The sequence below is a fragment of the Salmo salar genome, chromosome 01 (assembly GCF_965601325.2).
Source record: "Salmo salar chromosome 01, fSalSal1, whole genome shotgun sequence".
Taxonomy (NCBI): Eukaryota; Metazoa; Chordata; class Actinopteri; order Salmoniformes; family Salmonidae; genus Salmo; species Salmo salar.
Genome location: NC_138291.1, coordinates 30,694,067 through 30,711,857, shown reverse-complemented (window position 1 = coordinate 30,711,857; position 17,791 = coordinate 30,694,067). Strand labels below are relative to the sequence as shown.

General features: G+C 43.3%; 2 protein-coding genes across 6 annotated transcripts in view; one reads left to right on the top strand and one right to left on the bottom strand.

The window, feature by feature from the left end:
• Positions 1–8,678, bottom strand: part of LOC106598880 (CDK-activating kinase assembly factor MAT1) — a 64,527-nt gene extending 55,849 nt beyond the window's left edge. For all 5 annotated transcript variants that reach the window (XM_082973520.1, XM_082973518.1, XM_082973519.1 and 2 more), the window contains exon 1: positions 8,460–8,678. The gene's annotated coding sequence lies outside the window, so the exon portion shown is untranslated. The remainder of the gene's footprint in view (positions 1–8,459) is intronic.
• Positions 8,679–9,461: 783 nt separating this feature from the next.
• Positions 9,462–16,894, top strand: LOC106598809 (homeobox protein SIX4). The gene is made up of 3 exons (XM_014189823.3): positions 9,462–10,340; positions 13,994–14,679; positions 15,655–16,894. Exons 1-3 carry the CDS (start codon positions 9,613–9,615, stop codon positions 16,287–16,289), a joined length of 2,049 nt encoding a protein of 682 aa, XP_014045298.1. The 5' UTR covers positions 9,462–9,612; the 3' UTR covers positions 16,290–16,894.
• The last annotated feature ends 897 nt before the right edge of the window (positions 16,895–17,791 follow it).

Genomic DNA, 17,791 nt, shown 5'->3' with positions numbered 1-17,791 from the left:
GGCAGGCGGGGGCGGGGGACTGGATAAACGTTTGCACAGTCCATTCTTTTAATTAAGTCTCTGTGGAGCTTTATTCCACTGGAATTCACCTTCTGTAGGCTTCCTGCTCTTAGCTGGCCACCTTCAGAAGCAAGCACCAACATCTGGCTTCCAAATGGCCACATCTGGAGTGACTACAACCGTTTTAACCCCAAAACATAGCCAAAATGTTTTTGTTTTTTTCAATGTGATGAAATTCGAGGGGGAAATCGTCTTGGGCCTACAATTTTTTATTTTATGTTTCCAAAGTCTCATTTCTTTCAAACCCTCTTCAGAACTTGAGTGTTTTAGGCCTAGACGCAGTAAATCTTTTTCACCTCATCAGCAGGATTCTAAATGAAAAAGCAGTTATGAGAGAAACAGCAGAGCTACTGGGCTTTACCTGTTTACATATCAGATATGCAGAAAACAAAGCAAACCTGCCAAAAGATCATTAACACCAACAAACTCTAGTAGGGATACACATTATACATTTTTTATTTTTTTTTAAATCGGTGAACATATCGGAATCGGCCAATGTCTACTCCCAATGTGCAAAACCAATTTTAAAATCTGATGTGCATCCCTATATAACGAAAGTACATGACGTAATGACGCCACGTAAAATTTTGCGCTAAACGCATTCCTAAAGTAGCCCACAATGTCTGCTGTGTGGATCAAGCAGTCAACAAGTCATGCAGTCATTTGAAAGAGTCAAAATTTCAGCAAGACAACTCAAAAGGCGAAATCCATTAAAGCCAAGGTAATGGAATTCATTTCCCTTGACAATCAACCGTTCTCTGTCGTGGGTGATGTTGGCTTTTGCCGACTAGTCTAGCAGTCAACAAGTCATGCTTAACACTACCAAGTGCGCAATTTTTCAGATGTTGCCCTACCCGGAGTTACACAGTAATAGCGTCACAGCTATTAGCTTCACAACATACATACTATGTCGTTTGGGTCTTTGTGTGTCAAAAAAGATACAGTAGCACTGTCAAAGCTGTACAAAAAAAGTCTGCAAACACCGGCCACGAACGATGCGTTTACAATACCGCGTTGGTAATAAAGCATCATTTGTTCGACCTCAACTTCTGGGGTAGCTAGCTTTAGCTTGGTACCTAGTTAGCACCAATACAACCAGCTTGAAAACAATGACCAGTAAAAACTGCAGTCATTTTCATTATTCTAAGCAATGATTTAGGAATCCTTGCGAGTAAGTATTAGCTAGGTTCTCACTTGATGTTCACCTATTGAAATTGAACTTCAGTTCATGAAAACAAATAGCTAGCCAGCTACTTAACCCTGTTGCCCAAAGCTAACGTTATAAGCAGCCAGCTAGCTTCATCTGGCTGGACCGGGTTATGTGTTGTGATGCTAGCCACAATAAGGATTAGGCACAATAGTGGAATTTGCAGTTTACCTTCAAAATAAAAGTATGTCATTGACAGTGATGCAAATGAATACAAATAGTAGAATTATGCCATACTTTTATTTTGAAGGCTAAATGCAAAGTCGACTGTTGTGGCTAATCCTTATTGTGGCTAGCTTCACATAGATGGGTCCGACCACCATTAATCAAATAAGAACAGTCTTATAAATTAGGGTTACTTTAGATGATGACACCTAGCTATATAGTTAGCTAACTAACTATAGCTACTGAAACAGATGTCGTTTTGCTATGTTTTGGGGAAGAACATTGCTTGCAAACATGAGCTAGCTAGCTTTGTAGGTGCGCGAGACAACTTTACCAGCATCATAGCATACGTATCGATGAATAGTTGTGACATATGAAATACGAGTGATAGTGTAATCAATGTGTAATAACTACGTAAAAAATGTATGAACGAATTATTATGTGATGTGCAGTCATATTCAGGTCCTGATTGCTCAAATAGTGTTATTTGACACGTCAAATAGTGTTAAATAACATATTTTTTGACACGCAAAGACCCAAACGGCGTTCCATAGAAATCTTGGTTGAGAATGAAACGACTGAACAACGAAACAGCACAGCAAGTAAGTGAAAGAAATAGGTTTTGATTATGTTTTACTGGTAATGGGGACATACGTAAACACCAACAAAATAACTTTTTGGTCAGTGTGGTGTGTAACCTTTATTTAACTAGGCAAGTCAGTTAATCCTCTGGGGTACCGTGACCGTCGACCGTCCCACCGCCCATCTGCGGGACGTGACCGTCCCACCTGCGGGACACACTATTCAACAGCCAGTGAAATAACAGGGCGCCAAATTCAAAACAACAAAAATCTCATAATTCAAATTTCTCAAACATAAAACTATTATATCCCATTTTAAAAAGATACACTTCTCCTTAATCCAACCACATTGTCCAATTTCAAATAGGCTTTACGGCGAAAGCATAGCATTAGATTATGTTAGGACATCACCTTGACAAGAAAAATCACACAGCCATTTTCCAAGCAAGGAGAGGCGTCACAATAACCAGAAATACAGCTAAAATGAATCACTAACCTTTGATGATCTTCATCAGATGGCACTCATAGGACTTCATGTTACACAATACATGTATGTTTTGCTCGATAAAGTTCATATTTATATCCAAAAACCCCATTTTACATTGGCGTGTAATGTTCAGAAATGTTTTGCCTCTCAAAACTTCTGGTGAATGAGCACATCAATTTACAGAAATACTCATCATAAACGTTGATAAAATATTAAACTGTAATCCAAAGAATTATAGATACACTTCTCCTTAATGCAACCGCTGTGTCATATTTCAAAAAAACTTTACAACGAAAGCACACTTTGCAATAATCTGAGTACAGCATTCAGACACAAAACCAAACCCGCCATTTTGTGGAGTCAATAAAACTCATAAATAATATTATAAATATTCACTTACCTTTGATGATCTTCATCAGAATGCACTCCCAGGAATCCCAGGTCCACAATAAATGTTTGTTTTGTTCGATAAAGTCCATCATTTATGTCCAAATACCTCCTTTTTCTTCACGCGTTCAGTCCACTACTCCAAATGCAGGAAGCGCGCGAAAATGTCACGACGAAAAGTAAAAAAAAGTTCAATTTACGTTCGTAGAAATATGTCAAACGATGTATAGCATCAATCTTTAGGATGTTTTTAACATAAATCTTCAGTAATATTCCAACCGGACAATTCCAATGTCTTCAGAAAAGAAAAGGAACACAGCTCACACTCACGCGAGTGCGCGCCTCTGAGCTCATGTCATTTCCTCACTCATCTGACTCCAGGCCCTCTTGTTCGCTTCAAATTCACAGTAGAAGCATGAAACAACGTTCTAAAGACTGTTGACATCTAGTGGAAGCCTCAGGAAGTGCAAAATGAACCCTAAGTCACTGTAGTTTGAATAGGGAATCAATTGAAAAAACTACAAGCCTCAGATTTTCAACTTCCTGGTTGGATTTTTCTCAGGGTTTTGCCTGCCATATGAGTTCTGTTATACTCACAGACATCATTCAAACAGTTTTAGAAACTTCAGAGAGTGTTTTCTATCCAAATCTAATATGCATATCCTACCTTCTGAGCCTGAGTAGCAGGCAGTTAATTTGGGCACGCCTTTCATCCGGATGTCAAAATACTGCCCCCTACCCTAGAGAAGTTAAGAACAAATTCTTATTTACAATGACGGCCTACACCAGCCAAACCCGGACGACGCTAGGACAATTGTGCGCCGCCCTATGGGCAGATGTGATACAGCCTGGATTCGAACCAGGGACTGTAGTGTTAGATGCAGTGCCTTAGACCGCTGAGTCCATGTGTGTGTTTTAACTATTTAACTGAACTAGAATGCTTAAAAAGCCACAATATATTTTGTATCTGTTATCGGTATCGTTTTTTTTTGGCAAGGAAAATATTGGATATCGGTATCAGCCAAAAATGTCATATCTGTTCATCACTACCCTCTAGTATAGAAAAGAGCTCACAAAACATGAGCAAATTGGCCTAGTTCAACAATTGCTGGATTTATCACACAAAAAAACATAAATAAAACAAAAATGATCCTGTACTTGGTTGGGCCCCAGGACCATGAGAGAGCCCCCTGTTCAAGTGCAGCCCAGTAGGGGCAGATGATCACTGTGGCCCCAGGCTACAGGAGATGTATAGACCTGGCCATATGGAGGTAAAAGGGGGGTTTGCTGCTTGTTTCCACAGACCCACAAAGAGCCCATTCATCAGGTAGGTCCAGGAGTGGGGCGTAGCTTGCCCCCTGTCCCATAAATGGACCACATAACGGACCCTTCCACAGGGGAAATCCTCTGTAATTCTAGAGCAAAGAGGTGAAACTAAGAGAAGATTGGAGGGAGGAGACTTTCAAAGTAAACTTGCCATCTTCAGGCAAGCTCCTCTCAGACAAGCCATTTGTATAGGACCCTCTGATTGTCAAATCAATTTTTATTGTCACATGCCTCGTAAACAACAGGTGTAAACTAACAGTGAAATGCTGACTTACGAGCCGTTCCAATAATGCAGAGAGAAAAATAGAAAAATAGAAAAATAATAGAATACACAATGCGCAACATTGACAGGGGATGCAGGGTTTTTTTTTTGCCTCATTTAGATATGTTTCTGCTTATAATTTCAGACATTTTGTTAGTCAACTTGTCTACAATTAGATACAAGCAGCTTATCTTCTGTCATTATATGTTGACCTAGAAGACTATATAAACCCTTGCTTACCAGAACAATACCATAAATCGGTAGAATGAATGCTTCAATCTATTTGACATCGGTCAAGTTCTCCATCATCTCTGCTTCTTTTGCAGATCAAAGACATTTAGGGACTGAGGAGAAAATGCAATAAGTCAACAACAACAAATTGGGAACGATTTTCTGTGCTAGTTGTAAGGAAATATAAAGCTGTGAAAACGACCCAACATTTTTCCGATAAGATTTCAGTTCGGCTTGGATCTATATTTTATGTGGTTGAAATACTATCATCTTTTATGATGCTGATAAATATAGCCTTCATATTCTCTGATGTTCCCGAGTCAAAATGTACATTTGGTGTATCATTTTACTGCAAGAAATGCTTAATTCTGCAGGAGATAATATAAAAAGACTATGTGAGAGGTTATAGACTTTTAGACAGTGTCCAGATTTCAGTTTCCATTTAACCGATCTGAACAGCAGGCTACAGTTCCCTTGACGTGCCATAGGCCTATTTGAAGTCCCCATCTTGTGACTGTGTAATTTGTATAGCTTCTCACAATCACACATAACATAGCCGGCAAGACTATCATCCTCTTTTACAACTTTAACAAATCTTTCCTAAACATTACTTTTCTGGCCCTCCCCTCTCTTTATTTTCATCTCTCCTCGCAACTTTTCTCTTATTGAATTCAACTCTGACATTGTCCTTTTTGCCTCAGTGGATCACTGTTAACTCTTTCTGCCCGTTCCCAAAAGCACTTGGCAATTGGTGTGTAGGCTATTTGGCACGCGTACAGTTAGGCCTTGAAGCTTAAACTTACGCTCTAATGTCAGATAGCCTAAAATAATGAAAGAAAAACCTCAATGATATGCACAGTGTACAAAACATTAGAAACGCCTTCCTAATATTGAGTTGCACCCCTTTTGCCCTCAGAACAGCCTCACTTCGTTGGGGCATGGACTCTAGGTGTCAAAAGCGTTCCATAGGGATGCTGGCCCATGTTGACTACAATGCTTCCCACAGTTGTGTCAAGTTGTCTGGATGTCCTTATGGTGGTGGAACATTCTTGATACACATGGGAAACTGTTGAGCATTAAAAAAATAAAAAATGCAGCATTGCAGTTCATTCAGCGTAAATTGCACAAAAATGATACATTATGGATTTATGAATGTATTGTTTACTGCCACCCACCCGCCCTTCATCCACACAATATTTAGTGGTTATAAGCACGGGGACTGCGGGTTATGAGTCAACCCATACATCACTAATACACGGTGTGACAGAATTGGTCAAGAGCCCATAAAACGCCTGCTATCCACTGCAGCATCATCTTTCAAATTGTGCCTTTCTCCTGCTGTTGGGCATAAGGGCTTGAGAGACTATACAGTAATATGTCCAGCATCATCCACACGATTTCTCTAGCATACGCTATCTTTCCCTCAGTCTCTTCCTCTCTCCCAGAACTGTTCTCACTGTAGCAGAGTGGTGAGCGAGCCCTGCAGCCCCAGTCCTCCCCCTCACCTGTCCTGCTCAGAGCTCATATCTCTCCCATCTGCAGCTGTCAGCAGGTCAGAAAGGAGGTAAACAGGGGCCTGGTACAGCAAAGACAACCCCCTCCCCCTCCGCAACCCCAACAGACAGTGACATTGCCTCCCTCCCTCCTCCACACTATTGAAGGTAGGAACAATGCAGCCACATAGGGGCTGGTTCACCTGTTTCTCCCATAAAGCCCTCTTCATGCCCCAGACTCCATGCCCCGGACTCCATGCCCCGGACTCCATGCCCCGGACTCCATGCCCCGGACTCCATGCCCCGGACACCATGCCCCGGACACCATGCCCCGGACACCATGCCCCGGACACCATGCCCCGGACTCCATGCCCCGGACTCCATGCCCCGGACACCATGCCCCGGACTCCATGCCCCGGACTCCATGCCCCGGACTCCATGCCCCGGACACCATGCCCCGGACACCATGCCCCGGACACCATGCCCCGGACACCATGCCCCGGACACCATGCCCCGGACTCCCACACAAGCAGCTGTGGTGCGTGGGCCCAGGCAGGAGATCCCTTTGTGTAATAATCACCTGGCCATCGAACACCGCTAACCTACTGTGACGCCCCATTCCTGCCAGTAACACCTAAAACGTAAGGAGCCACAGCCAGAAAACACTGAGACATTTGATTGACTCTAACTAATGGGAAGATGAATGTCATAAATTACAAGGTACATCATCCAGCATGGGAAAGAGTAATCTACATCACTGACTTCTAAAGGGGTAGTGACCAACAGACACACAAGAACCTAGCCTCCACCTGCAGAGGTGTCCCTATCAGTCCTTCCTGGATCTGTACCTACCCATCCTAATATGCCTGGCCCACCGGCATCTGTGCTGTGTGCTGTGTCGTCGCCAAAGGACATAGGTCCTGCGTCATCGTGCGTAGGTAATAAATAACAGAAGGCCACGGCGACAGTAAATGTGCCACTGTGAGGTTTAAATTTAGATGCAGGGTGGAGTGGTTCCATATAGCGCGTGGGACGGCCTAGACTGGATGGCTTCACAGCGTTGTCAGCTGTCAGCAACACTCTCTCCCCAATGCAGATAAGACCTTGCCACAGCTTGACCAATTGACAGTCAGACAGACAGACAGACAGACAGACAGACAGACAGACAGACAGACAGACAGACAGACAGACAGACAGACAGGTGGGCAGGATATTTTTGTTTCTAGAATTCCATTCAAATAAGCCTATAGACACTATGTTGACTATGAAAAAAAAGATCACTTTTGTCAAGACTAGGCTTATCTCTAGTGACAGATGGGATTTGGTTCTGGGTTCCGAGACTGCACAACATTTGCACATCAGCAATATCACACCAAACCTTGAAATCAAAAAGTTGTCAAATAACCAGCATTCGGGAGAGTCAAAGACAACATCCCAATGTGTGTGGTTGCAGTTTCCTAGCAGCACCCTGATGATCTGGTAAACAGCTCTGAAGAGCACCAGCAAGGTGACCGGAGCTAGGGAAGGGCGATCCTCTAAATTGCTTTATTGCAAAGTTATTTAAATGTTCTCCCAGTGTGACCCTGCGTCCAGACAGAACAGAAGCTCTGAGTTATGAGTGGGCTGACCTGATGACGAAGCACAGCCACTTCCTGATGGTACGGTCAATAAACATGCAGGGTCGAACATATGCTCCAGCAGACACCAGCATTTTCAGCACGCTTCACTGTCACTGTATAACAACACCCATAAAAATCAACCGGTCTCCTCTCCATCACGGAGACTGGGTGGATGTCTGGGCTTACAAAACAGGGGGGGTTTTGGGAACAGCTTTATTGCAATATTTTTTTATGTTACTTCCAAAGATACTGAGCGACTACGTCAACCAGAATTGATATATGGGCAGTTTCCGTATCACAAACATCAAGCCAGCGCTGTTTATTAAAAAAGAAACGTGTGCAAACTGTCCAGCTTGTAAACAAGACACGCTGAGACAAAGATACGTGTTTACGTTGCCGATAGAAAGAACATATTAAAACAAGCAAACATGAATGTTGACATCACGCACCAAAAGGTAACAGCTCCTCACGTTCAGCTTGACTAACGTTACAGACGTACTAACTAACGTTAGTTTATTTTATATTTCTTATTGTAGTTGTCTGGCTAAATAATAAACATTATATATATCTAACGGATTGAAAACATGCAGCTAATAGGTGGGAAGGGTTGCGTTAGCTAGTTATCATGAATTGATACTCACAGCGTGTGGCCACAAACATTCACCATTCGTTTCAGGGACTGATTCCTGTATTTTGCTGTCTTGCATCTCGGACACCCTTGGTTGTCCATCTCTACAAAGCACAGAAAATAGATGTCAACAATGAACTAGCAAGTTATCAATATCTCTTAACAGTTCACACAAGTGGTAAAATATGTCACATCTAAATAGTCCCGATGAGAACGTCGGTGGTAAGATCGGTTCCTAGTTAATGGTCCTTCATAGCGTACCGCACTAAGTGGACAAATGCGCAAAAGTGATACATCTTGTTATTTTCACATTTAAGATTATGAAAACAAGAATAAACACACACACACACACGACATTTTCAGAGCTCCACAATGTTTAGGCGTATTTAATTTTTTTAAACTGAAATTATGCATTTTCATCTGATAGCCTGTTAGATAACCTATTTGAAAACATGAGAAACTCACTATAGTAATCAGCAAAAAACATTGTTAACAATAATAGTCTAATAATCAGAGCCTAATAGTAACAGGTATTTGCATCAGCTATATATTATTGTTGCATTATGAATCCTATATATCCTATCAGTTAATTTCCATTAACTGAGCTAACGCATAAGGAACTTTCATTAGTTTGCTTTTTTATATGAATCGATGTTGGAGTTGAATGTATAATGTAGGCTATAAAGAGTAGGCTTCTGTACGCATATCACCAATGATTTAATTTAGCTAAAAGGAGCAGTCCATTATCGCACAGCTCAGTTGGTACAATCAAAAAATAATATGCCATGATGCAGACAATATGGAGAGTCTTTTCCGCTCCCATATCAAAATCCCCAACACATTCACCTTGTACAGGTAAGCCTCTGAAAAACTGTACGTCATGTTTGAGTGACAGCTGCAAACCAAACATTCGTCTCTGGGTCGAGGTCGCTCCTCCCTGGCGGAGCCCTTCGTAGCCAATCGGGTGGCTCTCCTGCAGACAGACCCCAATGCCCTCTTGCTACAGTTCCCGCAGAGTAAAAGTCACGTTGGAACGAAAGGGGAGCGCTATCCACTTACAGCTGCTGCCAGATATTCGATCGCATTCGCATGGCGAGGGGGTAACCTGATCGGCTGAAGGCTTGCCGGAACCAGGGAGGAGTGACTTACCAGGAAAGGCTTGAAAAATGTCTTCTTCTTCAGGAGAAGTCACAATTTCAAATGACATTCAGAAGGAAAATGTGAAGACGGACAGGCGAGAGTGTATCAAGCTTCTGGCGCTCGATACCGCGGAGTTGTCTATGGAGCGCACAACTTCGAACACTGATGCGGTCCACAGTGAACTTCTGGTGAGCGCGACTTCTTCCCTGGCATTCTCCCCGGAGCAAGTGGCGTGCGTCTGCGAGGCTCTGCAGCAGGGAGGCAATGTGGACCGGCTGGCCAGGTTTTTATGGTCCTTGCCACAGAGTGACCTGCTACGCGGCAACGAAAGCATCCTGAAAGCTCAAGCTCTTGTCGCTTTTCATCAGGCTCGGTACCAGGAGCTCTACAGTATTTTGGAGAACCACAGCTTCAGTCCGTCCAACCACTCCTCGCTGCAAGACCTCTGGTACAAGGCACGGTACACCGAGGCAGAGAAAGCGCGTGGGAGACCCCTGGGCGCCGTGGATAAATATCGCCTGCGGAGAAAGTACCCACTCCCCCGGACTATCTGGGACGGGGAAGAGACAGTATACTGCTTCAAAGAGAGGTCCCGCAACGCGCTGAAGGATCTCTACAAGCAGAATAGATACCCCTCTCCAGCCGAGAAAAGAAACCTCGCTAAAATCACGGGACTCTCTTTGACGCAGGTCAGCAACTGGTTCAAAAACAGGAGACAGAGGGACAGAAACCCATCCGAAGCACAATCAAAAAGGTGAGAAAGAACAAATAAAGTATCCGTTGATTGCTTGATTTTACGCAAATGGCACAGTGTGCGTAATGGGACATTTAAATTGTACATTCATTACCAGGAATACTTCTTGAGATTATTGCTGGCAAGGTCGAACTGGCTTGCCTTATATCATACACACACATGACTGCCTCTGGCTATTGCATGGTAATCGCCCATAGAGCTTGGTGTGTGAGTTGACAGCGTAAATAATTAACATTAGATAGAGTAATTCCGAAACGAAAAAGTGTGCCAAGTAGCAAACACGCCGCTAATGTTTTGAAATATGAGGCTGTTGCCATCCAGATCGGGTTACTTTTGCGTGTTCAGGCGCTAAGAACATGGATACCAGTCTAACATTAGCCTGCTATATTCCGAATATAACTTTTATAGTCTAAATGGTGTTATAATGCTGTTATAAATGAGTTGTTTTATAGATTTAGCCTATAAGTATGAAACAATTATATAGTCTCCTGACAGTGTGTGTGTGTGTGTGTGTGTGTGTGTGTGTGTGTGTGTGTGTGTGTGTGTGTGTGTGTGTGTGTGTGTGTGTGTGTGTGTGTGTGTGTGTGTGCGTGCGTGCGTGTGTGTTCAAAACCAACTGAATACCTCACCTGTGTGTGTTCAAAACCAACTGAATACCACATAAATCACTTTAGCTGTTTACTTTTCCTTTTAAGCCGAGGGTAATCAGAAAACCTCCCTTCAGCGTTTCGTTTGAAAACCCCCACCCACAGGCAGATATCTTCCCTTCTTTTTTGGTTTTCTTTGTGAACAAAGCTCGCGCGCACCTGGTGGAGGTGACTTCTTTCTCTCGCTCTCTCTCTCTCTCTCAATTCAATTCAAGGGATTTATTGGCATGGGAAACATATGTTAACATTGCCAAAGCAATTGAAGCACACACACACACACACACACACATACACACGCACATACGCACGCACACACACACACTTCCAGAAAGATTACGTCATAAACAGCTCAAAGGCATTTTTGCTTGAAGGACGTTTTTTGTGTTTGCAATCCACTTTATTCCAGTATGTGGAGGCCAATAATTATATTACTAATGACTGAAAATGATTGTCCTTTGAGTGACAAAATAAGTGATTATAAGCCATAGTTATTAAGTTAATTTATGGAGAAGAGGAATAAGCTATCCTTCTTCAATAACTGGCTTGCAGGCCTCAGGACGATGAAGCAGAAGTTTGCCAGAGTCAATGAGGTTCTTTATTTCAGAGAGCGAGTGTTTTTTTGTAGCGAGGGAAATGCAGCTGTTTCAGTCAGTCACTCATGATGAAAAATACAGTTGGAAATGCCATTGTTCAATTTCTTAATATTTTCCTGACATTACAAAACTTAAAAGGTGAAGTTATGCAAAGAAAAAAATAAACCAAAACATATGCCAATCACCACCAAATTACAAATAAATGTATTTGACCATTTGTGTTATCACGCTGCGACCGCTGACATTTGTCACCCTGGAATTTATTGCACCAAATGGTAGGTCCACTGTTGGTTGTATTGTCGTATAAGCCTACTAGGTCCTGAAGGAGTATAAATAAAGGAGGGCTATAATTAAGTTTATTCTCCACGGGGTAAAACTTTTGGTAGTCACTACACCTCTTTGAAGCAATGTTTGTGAGATCTCTATTGTTCACCTCTGTTGTTATGCCCACAAAGATTCTAGAAAATATATGTACTCGTGCTTGAGGTTGTATCACTATTTCAATTGGCTAAGACAGTTGAGGTATGGATTAAGTTGCATTGACAAATCAGCCACATTTCTTAGTATGCAAATAATAAGGTATTTTGCATGTTCAAATCAAAAACAATTCAAATGTTATTTGTCACATGCTTTGTAAACATCAGGTGTAGACTAACAGTAAAAATGCTTACTTACAGCCTTTCCCAACAATGCAGAGAGAAAAATGGAAAAATAATAACACAAAGAATAAATACACTATGAGTAACTTGGCTATATACACAGGGTACCGGTACTGAGTCGATGTGTGGGGGTATTATGTACTTGAGGTAGACATGTACATATAGGTAGGGGTAAAGTGACTAGGCAACAGGATAGATAATCAACAGTAGCAGCAGTGTATGTGATGAGTCAAAAGAGTTAGTGCAAAAAGGGTGAATGCAGATAGTCCTGGTAGCTATTTGGGTAACTACACTGAACAAAAATATAAACACAACATGGTTTATTAGCTGAAATAAAAGATCCCAGAATTGTCTATACACAAAGGCAGCTTATTTCTCTCAAAGTTTGTGCACAAATTTCTTTACATCCCTGTTAGTGAGCATTTCTCCTTTGCCAAGATAATCCATCTATCTGACAGGTGTGGCATATCAAGAAGCTGATTAAACAGCATAGTCATTACACAGTAGCACCTTGTGCTGGGGACAATAAAAGGCCACTAAAATGTGCAGTTTTGTCACACAACATAATGCCACAGATGTCTCAAGTCTTGAGGGAGTGTACAATGGGCAGGCTGACTGCAGGAATGCCTACCAGAGCTTTCGCCAGATAATTTAATGTTAATTTCTCTACCATAAGCCGCCTCCAACATCGTTTTACAGAATTTGGCAGTATGTCCAACCGGCCTCACAACCGCAGACCACGTGTAACAACGCCAGACCAGGACCTCCACATCCGGGTTTCTTCACCTGCGGAATCGTTGGGGGGGAAGTGGGGGAGTATTTCTGTGTGTAATAAAGCCCTTTTGTGGGAAAAAACTCATTCTGATTGGCTGGGCCTGGCTCCCCAGTGGGTTGGCCTGGCTCCCAAGTTGGTGGGCCTAATGCCCCTGTCCAGTCATGTGAAATCCATAGTTCGGGCTTAATGAATTTAGTTCAATTGACTGATTTACTTAAATGAACTGTAACTCAGCAACATCTTTGAAATTGTTGCATGTTGCGTTTATATTTTTGTTCAGTATATTTAGCAGTCTTATGGCTTGAGGGTAGAAGCTGTTCAGGGTCCTAATGGTTCCAGACTTGGCGCATCGGTACTGCTTACCATGAGGTAGCAGAGAGAATAGTCTATGACTTGGGTGGCTGGAGTCATTGACCATTTTTAGGGCCTTCCTCTGACACCGCCTGGTATAGAGGTCCTGGATGGCAGGGAGCTTGGTCCCAGTGATGTACTGGGCCGTATGCACTACCTTCTGTAGCCTTCTGTTTACAGGCAATGACAGTTTATTCCTTAGTAGTGAGTGATGCAATATTTTATTAATTTATGCAATGTTCACACACACACACACACACACACACACACACACACACACACACACACACACACACACACACACACACACACACACACACACACACACACACACACACTACCACTGAGTGAGAAACGCACACCCACTTTCTCATCATTCTCACAGGTCTGCCTATGATTATCTTGGTTTCAAAATCTCTGTCTCACTCACTCTGTCAATAGTAAAACTCCACCTCTGCGCTCACAAATGACAGCAACATACTGTAAGTCAAACTAGTAGAACAACTTACTTCTCTGACCTCTATTCTGCCTCACACAATTCTATCATTCAAATCTATCAAAAGTGTAGACAGTCCCTGAGCTTCTTTCTATATCTCACTGTCCCTTCTCTCTGGCTTTTTTCCCACAGTGAGTCTGATGGCAACCACAGCACAGAGGATGAGTCTAGTAAAGGACAGGAAGAGCTCTCTCCACTCCCCCTCTCCAATTCATCTGACGGGGCGATGACCCATGGGCCCCTCCCCCTGCAGACAGGGTCTCTGGACAGTGGGTTGGTAATCAAACAGATTGGGGACATCAAGATGCCCCCTGGATCCAGCAGTGGGGTTCTCTTTAATGGGAACCTAGTGACCAGTAACCCCTCCACTGTCTTCCATAACGGTGGCTCGTCTTACCTCCAGGCCCCCAGCAACATCCTGTTCAACGGGCTCAACCTGGGTGTCCAGCCCCTGGCCTTCAACCCCCAGCGGCTCTCTGGGGGGGTCCTAATGGGGGGCTCTGGTGTGGACATGCAGATGCAGGCAGGCCAGGAGAAGGGGCTGGGCAGCTCCAGTGTGGACTACGCCTCCTACTCCGGCTGTGTGAACGGGGCAGAGGTGAAACTGGAGGGGGTTTACAGCATGGCAGCTCAAAATGCCGGCTCGTCCGTCCTCACGTTCAGTTCGTCCTCAGGGGCGCTCCAGCTGGGCGGTTACAGTCAGGTCCATGTGCACAGCGGCATATCTGACGGCAACGGGGCATCTTTGCTCAACAGCAATGTAGGTCTTCCTCCTCTGCAGCTCCCCTCTGGCTCCTCCTCCTCAGCACTCTCACAAGGTGGGTTGACTTTAACTGGTTGTCAGTTCTGCGTCAGCTACATTGAAAACTTAAAACCCACATTGAAGTTTTGCCGATAACGGTTATTGGTGAGAAATCATTATTGTTTAGAGTATTTTAGGATTTAATGTCTTCTTCATTGCTAATGAAAGATACATTATCTGTGCATTTACAAGAATATGGTGGTAGTTGACCCTAACCTTTCAAATATAACAAATATTGCAACCAAATCCCTTTCTTCTTATTCAATAAAGGGAATGAGTCCTGGGTTGAAATAGCAATGGGTGTAGTCATCAGCTCTGTTATGCCTTCAATATGTCTAAGCTGCCTTAGCATTTGGTCTTCCTGACTTTGGGTCTGAGGCCAGAGACTTGTTACTGCACTGCAATGAGTTGGGGCTCGACACAAATGCCAGACACACACACACACTCCATTATCTTGTGTGGCGATATATGGTGGTCCTGGAAAATGATAGAGATGAATGGAACACAGGTTCTGAAGTCATCATCAGTCCTCATCACTGCACACTCCTGATCTCAGGGGAGAGAGGAGGAGAATCTGTTTCAGACAGTTACAGGGCTGAACAACCTACTAACGAGGAGAGAGTCATTACAGCACTTACTTTGACAAAAAGCAGAGATTTCATACCAGGACAACAGAAAAGGAAAATGGAAAGGAAAAAAAAGCCTTTTTGTTGGCCCATAGCAGGTTTTTACATCAATACAACTCCCCTGGGTCCCACAGGGCCAGCTTCAAAACCCAGGTGTGAGAGACACACAGCAGAGATTTCTGATGGATTTCTGATGGAAGTTGAGAACATACAGCAACAGTACAGTAAGAGTGAAGCCAGAGATTTGGAAGACTATGTTAGTCGTGTCGAGTAGGAGTGGGTTATAGTGGTTCAGAGATAAGGGTATAAAGTACTGTTTGTAAGGAGTATAAGATGTATAATGCCCTGTCATTTGATTATCCCAGGTACAATCCAAGTGAACAATGTAGCAGTCAGTTCTTCCAGTGAGGACTCCTACCACCACCAGCACCATCAGGACAAGCTGGCCATGGCCCCCATGCACCCCAGCACGGTGCTGTACAGCATGGGCAACGCTGGACAGACCTCCATCAAGAAGGAGCCCCTGGAGGGAGGCGGGGGTGGTGGGGTGTACTCTTACCACCATGGCCTTCACCTGGACCCCAGTGGGCAGCTCAGTTACTCCTCAGCCCCCCTAAACTCAGAGGAGGTCCCTTCTAGCCAGGGCCCCACCCCCTCCTCTGACATAACCATGGACAGCTCCTCCAGTCTAGAGCCTGAGGTCTACACCACCCTCACCGTCAGCACCCCTCTGATGGCCCAAACAGACCCGAACGTCCACCACCTCCAGTCTGGGGAGTACCTCAGGGGCCACAACCCACAGCCTGTCCCCTCCTCACACATCCTGGGCCCTGGCATGAACAACAACTACATGTCTGTGTCAGAGAGTAAGGTGGACGCTAGTGGCGATGGGGTGAATGAGATGGTACGGGTCATGTGTGAGGAGATGGAGCCGGGAGAGGAGAAGGAGCTGGCCAAATTACAGACAGTGCAGATGGACGAGGATATGGCTGACCTTTAACCTGTAACCTATGACGTTTCATAAGCACTCATATCTGCCCAAGCAGTGATGTGGTGAATATTTTTACTTTTTTGTGTGTTTTTTTACCATTCATTTCTTCTAAGTGTTAAATTATTTGCTAATGTTGTGTTCATTTTACCTTACAATGCACTCTATTCAGATACAAACCCCTTGGATTGGCACCATGAAGTCATCCTAATGAATTATTTTAAAACCCCCGATTCCTCTATGCCTCACAAAAAGTCAGAACTAGAAGTCCCTTGCATGCATATGAACCACATTCTAAGTGTGCATTTTTTATATACAACACCTGCTACTTCCCATTGAGTGGACTTGATCCACAGAAGCAGGTGTTGGAATGGCCCTGGTCATGTGACCAGGATGTTCCTCCAAACTAAATGCGTCATCTGGGTCAACTCAAAAAGGTCCTTTAGTAGGGGGAGGGGAGCGTCTCTGTGAAAATGTTCACTAAACCACTACAACTGCTGCACTGAAAACCACACATAAAACCACACTGAAAACCACACATAAAACCACACTGAAAACCACACATAAAACCACACTGAAAACCACACATAAAACCACACTGAAAACCACACATAAAACCACACTGAAAACCACACATGAATAACAGGACCATCACTGTGCACAGCAGTTGCTGATTTATGCAATTTAGTCCTCTTCAAATTCTCAGAAAATCATTCAAGTCTACCATCCTCCATGGTACATTCATCATTTGTTACATATCATGTGGGCTGAGGATGATTCATCATATTTATGGCATGGTTTCTGTTCGAGGGACTTAAGAAGAAATGAATGTGCCTTTCTGCCCCGTAGAATGTCAGTCTGCACTGACCTCTCCTAATTTGCACTAGCATCAAAACACTATAACAGAAGATTGTAGCTTCAAAGAACCTACCTTTCCCTCTGGACTGATCAAACCATAGCAAGTCTATACTGTGAAAACATATTTCAAGCTTCATCCATTATTGGAGACGGGGCGAGGTTATAAAGGGGTTGTGAAACAGTCTCTATCTATTTGAACGTAGTAAGACCACTATATGCTGTTTGTTCATTTTGGCAACAGTACGTCCCATCATTCATTTTGAAATGTCTCCCAAACTGTCTCTGTGAAAATATACATCAGTTATATTTGTCTACACAGTAAGATGCAAAGACATTTATATGATTGACTGGTGTGCCTGTTTGTGTGTTTGTATGAGAAACTGGAAGGGGAGCATTGTGTTTGAGGGAGAAGAACCACATGCAGTCCGAAGTGTTTTATATGAAGAGGGATTTCTATTGTGTCCCTTTGCATGGCAAACTGAGTTAAGAATATTACAATGTCCTGGTTAATAGTGCCTTTTACTTTGAATTGTTATTTTCTAAATACGATTGAGTGTGACTAGCAAGTTCTCTACACTCTATGATTGATGCATAGGTGCAGAGCGAGACACATGCAAAACTTCCATGGTTTTCAGATAAAGCTATTCCACTTTGGG

Bases quoted from the DNA above. Each gene is read 5' to 3' on its own strand.
- LOC106598809 (XM_014189823.3), top strand. From the start codon at position 9,613: ATGTCTTCTTCTTCAGGAGAAGTCACAATTTCAAATGACATTCAGAAG. The intron at 10,341-13,993 runs GTGAGAAAGAAC...TTTTTCCCACAG, and splicing joins TCCGAAGCACAATCAAAAAG to TGAGTCTGATGGCAACCACA. The intron at 14,680-15,654 runs GTGGGTTGACTT...TGATTATCCCAG, and splicing joins CTCCTCAGCACTCTCACAAG to GTACAATCCAAGTGAACAAT.